Source organism: Excalfactoria chinensis, chromosome 7 (genome assembly GCF_039878825.1).
Source record: "Excalfactoria chinensis isolate bCotChi1 chromosome 7, bCotChi1.hap2, whole genome shotgun sequence".
In the NCBI taxonomy this organism is placed as follows: domain Eukaryota; kingdom Metazoa; phylum Chordata; class Aves; order Galliformes; family Phasianidae; genus Excalfactoria; species Excalfactoria chinensis.
Window position 1 is genome coordinate 11,565,472 of NC_092831.1, and position 14,797 is coordinate 11,580,268.

Below are 14,797 nucleotides of genomic sequence, written 5' to 3' on the forward strand. Positions count from 1 at the left end.
GAGTGGATATTTTCTATTAAGTTTGTAGAGGGCCACCTAATCCCAGTATGCGCTTAGCAATTCTCATGACTAGAAGAGCCAAATACACAGAATAAATGATTTAATCTCAAGACCCGTTTCTTTCTAAGGAACAAGCATTAGCGATGACCTACCTGTGTTTCATTGCTACTGTCCTAAGTCTCTGTGCTCCTGACCTGTATTTTCTGTTCCAGTTTTGCTTCTGGTAAAATAACATCTAGTAAATGTAACAGTGAACTGTGTAGTTAAGCACACTGATAGGGCAGGTACTGGTGATCTGCTGAATTGGCATCTGAAATGAGCTTACTTTCTGTGCCTTTCAGAATGGAGGAAAATTGAGTTTTTTCTGTGTGCTTCAGTATGCCGGGGTATGTGTACATATACCAAGGTCTTCAGTCTTACTTGTGCGTCTGGGTGCTTAGTATGCTTAGTGGCTGTTGAATAAATCAATAGACACACCAAGCAAGACTGTAGAGACGGGTAGAAAAAAGCATCAAGATGGTCAACTGAAGATAAGACCTCTTATTCTTTCCTTTCATAAAAACTATTCTGACTTTTCAGTGAGCAGATTGAGCGATATGGGGAGAAATAACTTGTAAGAAACTATTCTCCAGTCTTTTTACTGATTAATTCAGTCACCTGAGGCTTGTTTGCTTTGCCTGGTTTGAGATTGTTCCACGCATTTTTTCCTTCAGTGCCATAGGATGAAGTTCAAAGACAACCTTAAAAAAATTATTATAACTGATTTTTCTTCAGTTCAGAATAGCCAAAACTGGATTGGAAATTGTACTTTTATTTATTCCATAGTGTGTTTTACTTTGTTGTGTTGTTGTTGTTTTTATTTTCTAAATAAATAATACGATATTAGGTACAGTTTAAGCAAATAATGAAAAATTAATAACATCCGGTTTAAGTAGACTTTTTATCTTAGTTATCTTAGGTGGAATTCTGCTGTCTTATGCAATCATTCTTAATTTCTCAGACCATTCTAACAACCCTTGATTAACACTGCAGGCCTAAGTCAGAGGTTTCATCACAAATAAAACTGATTTATTTATAGGTGGAGAAGAATTGATAATGCTTGGAAAAAAATAGAAAATAAAAGGTGATCCCAAGATGATAGAATGGAAGGTGTTGTAACAAGTTTACAGACTTAGAAGAAAGAACCTTAGTGAATATCTGCTGACCAATTCCAACACCCAGTCTCAATGCCAGCTACCCTCCAGTATAGAATGATGTAAAATTAGTAGGAAGAATTTAAGGATAGGTTGATTGGTGTTGCTAGTGAAATATTATGTTGCTTCAGCATCACAAGTATATACCATACAGTATGTTTCAGTAATCCCTAAACACTTCACATATTGCTTTGAGTCCCGCAGATTTAAGAGCTTTGCTTGAATAGCTCTGTAATTTCTCATGTGTTATAATATAAGCAGATGGAAAAGAGTTTTGAAGAATCTGGGCATAATTTTCCTTAATACTACAATTGATCTCAAAGGGACCAGTTAGGGAGAAAGAATTTTCTTATCTTGCCTAAAGGATGACAGAATTGTGCCTAATAAATAGAATTTTTGAGAAGATTTTGGGTTGATCTGTTCCCTTGAAAAACTAAGATTGCTCCTGATAATGTTGAATACCATGTTCTTTTAGCATTGTATTTAATTTAGTTTTAAATGACTTAGACTGTGCTACTTCTATCACTTCCCCGCTCTGTATCATAAATCTGTGTTTGCTTGGTGTTGGTCGATAAAACATAACAGAGACTGAAAGATGTTAGAAAACTGTTCATTCTTAATTACTATGACTGATTGCTTATTTTACTGATATGCAAAGGTGTATAATGATTTCTACCAAAAGAATCTAAGAAACAGGTTGAATTTGAATAATGAATACTAGTATTTGCTTGTAGTCTGAAGGGCCTATCTTTACCTAAGTATTTTTTTTCCAAAACGGGCACTTTTGAAATTAAATTAAGCACTTCTGTATAAAGGCCTATTTCAACTGCTAGACAAATTATTCTCTCATTCAGTCCAGGTTACTATTCCAAGCTTTATCAAGTAATTTCCCAATAATATAGAAAACTCCTGTTTCACTGGCCTCAACAATCAGGTTATTCAACAACATCGGCTGAAAAGAGAAGAATAAAAACATTGTGTTGACAGTGATATGAAACAGGAAATGACTGTGCACAGTTTTGTAAGATGAATCCTTAGATGTTGTAGAATTAGGGCTTTGTGATGAGTATTGCTGGGCATTGGTCAAAATCCTCATGTTTTAATTGTCTGTATCATGAGAATGGAGTTACTTCCTATTTTTACTTTCCTATTTTCATGAGTTTGCAGTTCAGCAGTCTAAGCTTGGAAGGAAAACAAATACAAATTAATTTTACCATGTGATTCTAAAACTCATTTTAATTAGTCCCTTACAATCTACAGTTAACCTTGATTGCTTTTCATATTTTACACTTTCTTGCTTTGTATAATGAGGAATGCTGCCTACTAATAATGTTAGTAGAGCAGAAGAACATATTGATGCATTTTTCTACATTAGCTTTGCAGTTTATTTTTAGAAGTGCCTCTGATCAGAAAGTCTTGATACACCAGTTTTGTTGAATTTTACGACCTACCTGTAGATGTAACTCATTACATTTCTTGATTTAAGGATTAAGAAGTCAATGAAAAAGTTATCTGAGCTGGAAGACAAAGTCAATTTTAGGAAAATGTTAATCTGAGGATTTCATTGTATCTGAATCTGCTTGATATATCTATTAATGCTGGATGTTTGATGTATAAGAGATTATGAAATTTAAACAAAAACTATCTTGGTTTATATAAATACATAGATCTTAAAGCTCCCGTAGATAGAAAATAACTTCATAGAGATAATGCATAAGTAGGGAAATCTTTTTCCACACTTATCTCCTACCTGAGTCCTTAATCCAGAATGTTTGAATGTCTTACAGAGCTTAGCATTGGCAAATTTCACCCATGGGGAGCATATTAAAATCCCAAGTCCTGCTCCCGTAGAAACTGATAAATTTTTTGTTCTAGTTTCAAGAGGAGTTGAATTAAGCTCATAGCAATAGGTGAGAATTTGTGTTATTTTAAAAGATTTTTGTGCCTTGTATATGATTGTAATGTAAGAATCCCAGTTTAAGAGCTGGAATTTTACTTCACGACTTGTCAGTTTTGCAAGAGGTCTTTGGTCAATACTGGGTGGTTCAAGACAGCTGTGTAGTGTGAGTCACGTCAGAATTGCTTTCAGACTCCCTCAGAGATGAGGTCTCTGCTCTAGCATCGTGCAGACTCTCTGGAGGGAGCTGGTGCAGACAGTGACGTTGGGCTTGGATGTCAAAAATCTTTACAGCTGAAATGCACCAAAGTTCACAGGGCTGATTGGCACGTGAGCCCTGTGAGGAAAACATCTGTTCCTCAAACCAAACGGTATTACCATAAAGCTACTGTTTTCCCAACATGTATTCATTAAAACAGAATTTGGGCAAAGATTATGGTTTGTTATTTCTAAAGTTTGCATCCTTTCTTTCAGTATTATTTAACATGTCCACTTCCATTCTCTCTCTCATTCTCAAGAGAATCCAATTTGCTTATCAACTTCTTTCTTTCTCTTTTTCTCTTTTTTTTTTTTTTCCTCCTTCTGTACCTTTCATCCAGATGGAATACCATTTGCTTGGTGGGTTGGACGTGCCAATGAAAAGCATCTTTACTGGGGAGGATCACTTCCGGGCATTCAGCAGTGTGCATGTGGACTGGAAGAAAGTTGTCTGGATATGAGATATTTTTGCAACTGTGACGCAGATAGAGAAGAATGGTAATAATTTTCACATGTGTGTGGTGTAGTGTCTCTGTGACAGCTGGGGGTAGGAAGCAGGGCAAGAAGGATTAATTATTCTGATAATTTATGTCTTTGGAAACCTGGATGGTTTGAGTTTAATCAAATGAGAAGGAAAGTCAAACGAGAAGTTGGATTTCTGATTTCAGCTTTATTTTCTTCTTTGAACCAAAGACATGATATCCAGTTAAAGAAGGTTGCTGGGATGGGTTGTCCTCAAAAACATTTGTTGCTGAATTTCAATTCAAGGGTTTTTATTTCTTTGAAAGTTTCTGGTGATTCAGTCAAAGCACTGCATTGCATGAAAAAAAGCTCTAGAAGGTTGATGCATGGTTATATGTGACAGCAGAAGTTTCAGGCGTAGACTGCAGAATTCAGGTGCAGACAGTCAAAGAACAAGAAATCTGTAGGAAGGACTTACTTATATTGTTCTTATAAATTGCATATCTTTATATTCCTTAATTTTCTTTTACATTGAGTTTGAAGTTTTTTAAAGTTGATGAAAACACTTCCTTTGGCTTCTGTAGGTTATGCTTCAGTCTCTGTAAGAAATTTTAGACTTATGGCATCAACACTCAAAGCCTTCCTCAGATTTAGAGCTTTCTTGCACCCAGATGTTTCAAACCAATGAACAAAAAAAGTCAGAAATGACTTGTCATTGCACATGTTAATGCTTTTTTGGTTACTCACTGTGTGGCATTTACATTAAGGCCTCGTTTCCAGACAATGTGCTTATTCAGCTGGGTGTTTTATATCCCCATAGTCACTATTCAGTGTCAAAAACCGTAGTTGTAGGGATTTCTGTAGAAGCTCTTCATGTAAATGTTGGTTTATGAGTGTGATTTGTATCAGTTTGTTTAGATAGGCTTCATTGTGCATGTTGATCTTTCTTTAATGTTTGGTTACAAAAAACACTTCGGTGAGGTTTGTACATGAGCATGAAAAGCAGCTGATTTTACTGTTTCCTGGCTGCATCATCCACATTTTGCTTTATTTGGTGAGCTGCTGCTCTAGACTGTTGTGTGGTGGCAGTATCAAATTATGGGACAGTGTACCACAAGATCATAGTATCCGATGCTAGCTGAAAGCTAGAGGCAGTTTATAGCATTTCTCCTCAGAAATGAAGGCTAAGCAAGTTATGGTGGATGTTCCTTCCACCTGCAGTGATTTTGATCAGACAAACACATTTCAAATGTATGTAACACAAGAGCAGAAATATCCAGAGTATTAGAAATCATATATTATATGAAAATGTATGCCAGGTCGAAGGGAAAAAAGACAATTAAAATCCACAAGAAAGAAGTTAAGGAAGAATAAGCCTATACTTAGATATTTATATTAGATTTTGGAAAACCGTCATGAGAGAGAGATGTTGCATGTCAAGCTTCATTAGCTTGATTGCTCACAGAGTTGCTTGTTTCTCCTGGTTTCTTGATGATAGCAGGGAACACGTAGATATTTCCTTAGCTAAACTACCTACTGTTTGTTTGGGGGTACAGGTGTATTTTCTTGGGTTTCTTGTTTTTTTTTTCTTTCTTAAATCCCTTGGAAGTCTGGCCATCTGTTGGGTGGTATTGTAAGTTGCAGGTTGCCTGTTTAAAACCTAAAAATCTCAAGAGCTTTACAGAAAGTTTCTAAACATAAGAAATTTCATGCCTTTTGAAGATTACTTTTCTGTTTCTCTGCTTGAACACTGACCCCCTGATATATAATGAGCATTTGAATCTGAAACCTGCTGAGATCTGAACTGTGACTTTAACCTGCTATACATTATCTTGGAAGGAACAAGCAGTAGATGTATTTATTTGCCTTAGCATGAAATAAAATGAGTGCTGCAGAGTGGAAAACCAGAAAATCATTTTAGCTCGTTTTAGATAAATCAGGCTGCTCAGTGTTGCTCAGAGGTAGAAATTCACCAGAATGGCTGAAGTATCCATCCAAAGCTGAGAGAGGCTGAAGACTTTGTTTCCCTAGCCTAAGTCTTGGGTACAGAAGAACCTGTGAATTTCTCACAGCAACAAAAGAAACAGAAAACAAGAAAACAAATCTGAAAGAAGTCCTGAGCCAGGTGTTTGGCAGAACACAACATGCACTTGTTGGCATGCTGACTTTTAAATGATATCTAAGCAGACACCTGAGCCCAGCTGCTAAATCCAGTCTCCTGCTTCATGTTAGTCTCTCTGGAGTTATGCCAGCCAGATGAACAGGAATGTAATTAGTTGCATTATATGTGGGGAAGGCTTTTGTGTTTTTTGGTTTTTTTTTTTTTTTGTTTTGTTTTTTCCCATTTAAATCATTTTTGTGAAAAGTATGCTTTTCCATCTAGATCCTCACTTCTTTCCTCACCGTGCTTCCGAACTGCAATATGATGACAGCTAATTCTGTCACTGCAGAACACTAGGGCAGTGTCGTGGTATTTTACTAGAGAATGAGAGACCATCTCTGCAGGGGGAGCAGAGGCACAAACTGGCACCCTGACCCCAAATAAGAGGTGTGGAAAGGTGCTAAATGTGACCTGTCTCTAGTTTATGTGTACTGTACCTTCAAAAAAAGAGATCCCTGACTATTGAAAGCTCTTACTAGTGGATGAGAAAATTCACTGAGATCCAGCAGCTGCAAGATGAAGTTAAAACTAGTCCAAAAATATTTTCCTTTGTTCTCTTCCTCTTCCCAGCACTGAGAATAGATAGCTGTTGAAACAAGTTATGTATAGATGAGCTGGATTTGCCATTGCTTCATGTGCTTCCCTTGAAAGTGACTGTCTTCTTAAAAAGCTATGGACTATTTCAAAAAGAAGGTGTGTTTTGGGTGCAAACATTACTTGGGGAAAGGTGTTAAACTGACCTAAAGGATAAAGCATTTATGAAAAGCATGGAGGGTTGTGCTATCTTTGGTCCGTTTCAGAGATTCTTTAGATCCTTAACTTTCCTACATTGTCTTTCATCTCAAGCAGAATTCTCTTGCTTTGGCAGTAAGTCCTGCTGCTCACCAAGACTTTCCTTTAAATGGGAGGAATCTCTTTAATGCCATGTTGGCGTGTTACTGTTCCGAAGTCCGCTACTTGGTCTCAGTGTTTAGAATCCATTTTTTGACTTCAGATGCAATCATTTGATTGAAGCCAATCATCAAACCAGACCTATTTCTTGCTGACTGCATTCACTGGCAAACCTAGTGAATTTGGGGAACTTTATGGCTTTTTTCTTTGTACAGAAAGAATTGGATCTCTGAAAGTCATTTGTACAGGAGGTTCAGGTGTCTCAAAAGAGTGTGGTGAGTGGGCACTTTTTGATTCTGACCAATAACCAATTGGCCATTTTTACTTAGTTTTCAAGTCTTAATTCTCAAATTACAAATGTATATATACAGATTATATATATATATATATACTGTATACTGGTATAGAAATATCCTCCTTTTCTATCTTCTAGAGCAGCCATCTTCACTGGGAAACGAAGCCTTGAGTCTTCACATTTCCAAAAGAACACATATTCATAGAATCACAAAGTTGGAAAGGACCTACAAGGTCTACAGCAAACCACTAAGCCATATCTCGTAGCTCCTCATCCAGATGCCATTCATATAGAACTGTGCCAGAACTGAGATGATAAAACTGGAAGGAGAGCAGGGCAAAGAAACTCAGCTGCTGATGAGCCTGGTTTTGAGAGGTTTTGTTTGCTTAGCCACTATCCCATGCTGACTCCCCTGCCTCAGAAGCAGGGTAGGCAGCTCCGCAGAGCACTGCATGCAGGCTCATAAATAAACCCTGACATACGTGACCCAGACTGTATGGAGCTGTCTTGGATATCTGCCTTCATGGCTACGTTTGTCAACAAAGTAGAAAAGCTGCCTGTGGAGAACTGACTGTAGCAGCCCCCTTGAGGCGACAGGAATCAGTTTGTTATTATCACTACCAAACTTTACTCCTGTTTTCTAATTCCAGGAGCAACTGCATTTTATCTTCACCGGTTACATGTCTGATTCTGCTGCTGTTCTTTATTTAATGGGCCTTTACGTTATTTTACTCAGTGAAGCATTTTGGATGCATCAGATAGGCAAGGTAGTAATTAAAATTTATTCCTTTGGATTACTGATGATCTGTCCTGCACAACGTTCAAACCTTGCTCTAAGGGGAAACCTGTTTTTCTCACCCATTCGTAATCCCGTTCATTGACATCTGCTGCTAATAGCATTCTTTTTCCCAAATGTACTCTATTCATGAAAATCTGTCCTGAATAGCTGAGCTACTGAAGCTCAGACCCCTCCACAGTTTTCATTACTGTACAGAAAGATAACATACCAATAGGGGGTCATATAGGAAGAAATTACATTTAGTGGCACCGCTGCTCTGCCATCTGTTTGAAAAAAGTAGGGAAACAGCTACTTTGAGGTTACTAATTTATGATGGTTTATGCTGTCAGGATACCACAGAAAGGGAACTTTTGGAGTACCCTTTTATTAGTGTGCAGGAAAAAGAAAAACAATATCAAAGCAGTAATCCATCATTTACAAGTAGGACTACCCATACTACAATTTGAAGTAGCCAGGTGCTGCACTCTCATTTTTGGTGTTGCTGCATTTACAATGAATATATATATATTTTAATCTAAAGATTATTTGTTTAGCCTTTCTCATAGCTTACTGAAGAAGTCCTTTGTGTTTTTAAGTGTATGTGAAGTGTTAAAATGCACATATGTAAAGTCTAGCTTGGGGAACATATGCAAAAATAATGAATAATGAGGTTTTGTTTTTGTTTAAAAGACTAAATAATTTATGTGCACATTGTCCTTCAGATGCTTTCTAATCCAAAGATAATACCTTTTCCTTGAAAATTGAAGTAGTTCAAAGGGAATCCCCATACTCTTTTCAGTCAAAATTCCAAAGGTTTTGTCCAAACCCTGGAATTTTTGTTGTGCCTGTAGGAAATTATTGTACAGGTACACAAAGCTCTCTTGCTCCTCTCCCAGACATAACAGGCTATGTTTGAGAGGCTTCCATGATGCAGCCTCTCTTAAAGAGAAGAGGAATCATGATACTTCATAAGAAATTGAGTTTGAAGTAAACTTAGCTTAAAGAAAACTGAAAATTAAGACACTCCAGCTGCAGCACCACAAGGCACTTCGTAGTGTCTTCAAATCTTTTTTGACTGCCTTAGCTGAAACATGATAGGTGCTGAGTTTTGCCCAAAACTTCATTACACATCATGAAATAAAAATGATAGTAGATATTTTGTTTCCATTATTAGCGCATTCTCTAGAGGTTATGATATTTCTGATAGGCTTCATTTCAGTGTCTGTTTATATGAGAACATGTATTCTTCCATAAGTCTTATTTTCCACGTGTAAGTGAATAAAATACACAAAATGTGCTTTTTGAGCTTCCAGAGAAACTTCATTGAGTTTCCAGAACGTTACCATAAAAGTGATGATTTTTATTAGTGATAGAATATTTTTCTTTCTCGCAGTTGAGCTGTGCTGCTGAAGTTCTCAATAACGTTGGCATATAACTAGCAAGAATTCTGAGTCATAAAGTTTGGTATAAAAGAACTTAATGCAATATAAAAGAATATCTAATAAGCAGTGTAATTCTCAGAGATGTGGAATAGATATCTTGAAAATGTCACCATTTTCTCCCTTTTTTTGTTGTATTTTTTTTTTGAATCTTCAGCAGTAGCTGCAGGAAGATGGTGATTTTTACTGCAATACTGATCATTGCTAGTCAAAAGTTTGCATTATTTTTTGAATTGGAATGAATTTGCAGGAATATCCCCTGAATGTTTGGTGAAAAATCTTTTTATTTTTTAATGTAAATGCCAGCTTAGTTATTCCTATGTATACTGCGAGTTTTATGTGCTCTTTCTGCCTTTCATTCATTCTGCCTACTCTTCTTCCTTCCATGCACTCAAAAGCCTCGTTTAATTTCCTTCCTAAGAAATACAGATCAGCTTTTGTTACAACTGTTTCGCAATCTGTTCAGAGTGTTTACAGTAGCTTTCAAAGGTTGATGCAGTAAGCTGTATGAGAATGCTTTTGATAGACCTTAGTGGAGAGATTTAGAGACCGTGTATTTTCGATTCATACATGGTACCTTTCTTTGTTAGTCTTCATTGAAGGCATCACTCTGCCTTCAGTACAGAGTGGGAGTTTCATCTTTCTGCACTTTGTAATTAACTGGATGTCAGACACCACCTAAAGGAAGAAAAAAAACATTAAGTTCAAAGAAAGTACCTTTCCTTTCCTCCTTGAAATTAGAAGACAGTTAACCGTGCTGCATGCAGTTAGAAACAATGAAAAACAAATGAAATATTTACAGCCTTGATCAAAGGGATGAAAATGCCCCTTCTATTTCTTGTAACATTAATCAGAGTAGGGCACTTAGCAAAGTAAACACCTGAGGTTGTGTGTCAGTGCACAGCTGTGTTGTTCATTTTGATTGTTTCTTTCCTGAAATGCCATCTCTTCCCACAGCTGGAGCCATAAGGAGGGGTACATTTGTGGACGGTAGCATTCTGAGCCACATAAAGCTAGTCTGGGATCCTGCTTGTGGTGTCAGACTCCTCAGCAATGCTTTCATTCAAAAAGGGAAAGCTATTTCCCGAGGCTTTATTTCTTACTGCGTAAAGGAGCAGTGGCTGTAAGTTTGGAATTACTGTTATCTTCTGTCCGGCCACTGTTGCCATGCCGGTGTGCACCGTGTAGTCTTAGACCTGGTGAGCACGTGGCTGAGAGCAGGCCCTGCATACAGGTTGTTTGGATCTGCGGAGTTGGGGTTCCTTTCTTTCCAAAATTACATAGATATGGCTCAATGCTTTGGCAGGTCTGTTTGCCCAGATTCACAGCAGACTTCATGCCTGAGCAAAAGAGCTGAGAGAAGAAAAGCTCATCACTTTGGAGATGAGGTGTAATCGCACTTGTCTTTCTATGATCAATGGATAGAAAAATATCTCCAGAGGGGATTTCAGCTATGGTAAGGTCAGGTTTGGGTGCCTGAGGGACTCGGTGAAGTTCATGAGAACGGGTGGGATGGATGCACATCCGCACACAGAGCCAAAGCTACTGAATCATCTCAGGCACCAGAGGGCTGCCATGGAATATCATGCTTCATTCTGAGGACAGTGCTTTCCTGAGGACTCTCAGACTGAACAGAAAATAATCTTCCCATCCTCTTCCTTTTTAACAGCCATGTGTAGGTTACAGCTGAGCAATGAACACTGCTGGTACAAACAAAAGGCTGTTGTTGGGCAATACAGTAAATCAGCCTTTATTGTTTCTGTTGCTGAACCAATAATTTCACAGGTGTGTACTCACTCTGCCAATTCAACCACCTTCATAGTATGCTGAGTCAATTATGTACTAGCTGTCTGGAAGCTGGATCAAGTATAGTCTGGCTGCCCATACTAAGAGCATGGGTATCCCATGCCCGCCTCCTGCTAGGACAAAGCATAAAGCCAGCAGAAGTGCCATTGTCTGTCTCTGCCTAACTTAACAGAAGTGCATATTGAGCTTATGTCACGTCACAACAAATTCATCCTGCTGAGGAAACCCGATAGGGTCTGTTTTACATTAATGTCCATCACACAGAAGGGTGGCACTCTGCCTCTGCTTCTTCGTCATTCTGCACAGCTAAAACACAACTAGAGTTAATACCAGAGACACCATGTGTCAAAATGCAGCATCTTCACAGGGTCAGCACTGTTTATGAGCAAAGAGCACAACTGTGCACATATGTATCTTAAGCAGTGGGTGCTGGTCACAAGTCTTCTAGGTGAATCTGCAAATAACTTTTTAAGTAAACATCTTACAAATATTGCCTTCTAGGAGAAATGCTGGGTATCTGTCTGTGCTTAATGTCTCTTTTTGTTTGTTTATTATAATCCAGGACAAATGATACCGGCCTCCTTGCTTTCAAAGACCATTTGCCTGTAACTCAGATAGTGATCACTGACACAAACAGATCAAATTCTGAGGCTGCTTGGAAAATCGGTCCTTTGCGTTGCTATGGAGACAGTGAGTACTAGCTCTTCTCAATTTCCATAGGTACAGAATGTCCCCTTTTTTTGTGTTTTCTTTTTCTTTGGCTTTTTAAACATATTTCTCTGATGAAAGACATCTTTCCACATGCAGCTCACAGCTGCTGTCCTGCACCAATTAACTATAGAGAAAGGGGGTTGTGTTTACAGGGCAGTTTTGGAACGCCGCTTCCTTCAACACAGAGGCTTCCTACCTGCACTTCCCCACCTTCCACGCGGAGGTCAGCGCAGACATCTCCTTCTTCTTCAAAACTACGTCTCTCTCTGGGGTATTCTTGGAAAACCTTGGGATGAAAGACTTCATACGAGTTGAAATAAGATGTAAGTTTCACCATGGAGAAATTGCAATTTGTTTGTCCAGTTTGGCAGGAGTAGGGAGCTGAGAAGGACTTTTTTTTCTTCTGTCCTGGGGCAGTTGGAAGAGGCTGGAGGGGGTGAGATATAAAGACTCATTGGTCTGGAGTTATCTCCTCCTGTCCGTTTCTGTATGTGACTTTGGTCATTTCATACCACCTTGTGATTCACTTTGTCTTTCCTAGAACAAATAAGTGGTTACATTTATACATTTTTTTTCCCCCATTTTAGTTCATTAGAGGAAGAGCTACTTTGCAGATATGCTGTAGACTGCAGTTTTATTTGAGAGATGAACTCTTATGGTTACTTTTATTTCTGTACCAATAATATATGCAGTACAATGCAACCCCAGTGTTCCAGAGCAATTCAGTGTGTAGGGTGCAGTACTGTGAGAGTCTATGAAGGACATGGAGTAAGTCATTCACAGCTGTAATGAGCCTTGAATGCTTCAAAATCTATTCTGTGAATGCAGTATGACTGCAGCTCGATGTGTAAGAGAGGAGTACAGAACATAATTAGTGAGTAGATTCACCTCAGTCCTGTTCTGATTACTTCAAATTTTTATTAGCGACAGAAGGGAACTGTGGTTTTGACATGAAATATTACTTCTCTATTCCAAATTCTGTCAAGCTTAGGAAAAACAAACCGAGTGCTATGTGTTTTATAATATGCTTATAATAACTCTAACATAAAGTTTAATATAACACGGCCTGAAGGCCCTTGGATTCGTCAAACCAATGGTAAATGTCATGGTGCATTATCACAAGGTAATGAGGTATGATTCAGTGCTAACTGCACATCTAAGCCCAATTTGGTTGTACTTTGGTGTACTGCATTTCCTTCGCAGGTATACAGAAGGAAAAATGGCATCTTGGTATCAAATATGACAAATACTACAAGTTACTAAAAAATTGCTTAGTGAAAGCTTTAGTACATGTGTTAAACCCATGCTTCCCCCCCCCCCCCCCCCCAAAAAAAAAAAAAAAAGAGTTATTTAAAAGTTTGGGGAAAGACTTTTCTCTTAAACATACACTTCTCATTAGTAGTTTTATGTTGTGTTTCTTGCTGCCAGATGGAATTTGCAGCCTAAAGGCCTCGTATCAAGGAAGCTCTGCAGACCAGCTGCTTTGTAAGGAAATGGCCTTTTAGCAGATGCAGGGGCTCAGAATAGATCTTTGTCTATCCCTATGGAGTGTTTCCTAACTTAACTGTCTAAGAAGTGGCTTCCAGAACCAGACCTATCCAATTTGTGGAGCTTGAAATAACAGGTTTTTATGAATTTTCAATCCTCAGCCTTCTGGTTGTTGTGCTGTCTGTCGACGTGACTCTTGTTCTTTCTGATGTATTTCGCATTATAGGAAGAAGGAAAAATAATCGGCAACAAGAATGTTATAGAGTTCAGGCACCCATTCAGGTGGCTTGCAGCAGAGCAACAAAATGCTCCTTCTTATGATTGTTGTTTCTCAGGTTGCCGCTCTGTTTCTAGGATCCTTGCTATCTCTGGACACTGATCAGTGATTTTTTCATCTGTTCCTCCTTGCTTCTTGAGTCAGGCTTATTCATGCAAATGAATGCTTGAGGTTCTCTCCTATCATATACAAGCAAATTCTCTTATTATCGATTACGTGCATTTTGAAATATTTAGTCAGAAGGAGCTCATTCATCCTTTCCACAGCGTTAGCATAATTTGTTGGAATACTTTTTGTGACTTTAGTGCAGAATTTGGCACTTCAACTTCTAAAAGAGAACGGATTACAGTTCCTAGTGCAGTGTGATTGTTATGGCAAAAAAAAAACAACAAAGAAAAAAGATGGATATCTGCAGCCAAGCATTGTCACAGCAGAGATCAAACAGTGAGGCTACAGATTTACATTTACATATAAGCTGCTGGGTAAGAGGTGGGAGGTAAATGATGATAAAAGCTAATGGACCCTATATTTATGTAGGATTTCTTGAGGTCAAAAGCACTGTTTAATTCAGACCATCGCTTTCTCTTTGCCTTTGTTTGTCTGTTCCAGCCCCCAAAGAGATCACCTTCTCCATAGATGTTGGGAATGGCCCCACAGAAGCAACTGTGCAATCTCCCACACCCCTGAATGACAATCAGTGGCACTATGTCCGAGCAGAGCGGAACCTCAAGCAAACCAGTCTCCAGGTGGACAACCTCCCCAAGAAGGTCCTGGAGGCACCTGCAGAGGGACACTTTCGGTTGCAGCTCAACAGCCAATTATTTGTAGGTACGAGCCATTTAAGAGCTCTAGCAGGTATATGCAATATTTCTGTGTTCATACTTTGCTAATGCTGTTGTTGCACACCTGAGCTCAGGTGTGGTGACCTAATTCTGCTGCCTCCTCTTTCCTTCCAGCATAGTTTACATCTAGCAAACCCAAACTGCTACCTACACAAAGCTTTTGCCAAAGAATTCAGTCTCCTCTTCTACGTTACTGATTGCATAATTCACTGTAGGAAATGTGATCTGTCTTTTGTGATGAAATGCAAAAGGCATACATTCAAGTAGGTTACTGTGGGATTGCAAAGGGTCTTTTTCAG

The 14,797-nt window shown here is 38.4% G+C and overlaps 1 protein-coding gene across 1 annotated transcript in view; it reads left to right on the forward strand.

The window, feature by feature from the left end:
• Positions 1-14,797, forward strand: part of CNTNAP5 (contactin associated protein family member 5) — a 250,326-nt gene that overhangs the window by 196,748 nt on the left and 38,781 nt on the right. Inside the window, exons 14-17 of the mRNA XM_072341043.1 lie at positions 3,690-3,846; positions 11,743-11,870; positions 12,044-12,214; positions 14,266-14,484. Of these exons, the coding sequence (XP_072197144.1) occupies positions 3,690-3,846; positions 11,743-11,870; positions 12,044-12,214; positions 14,266-14,484 (675 nt within the window). The remainder of the gene's footprint in view (positions 1-3,689; positions 3,847-11,742; positions 11,871-12,043; positions 12,215-14,265; positions 14,485-14,797) is intronic.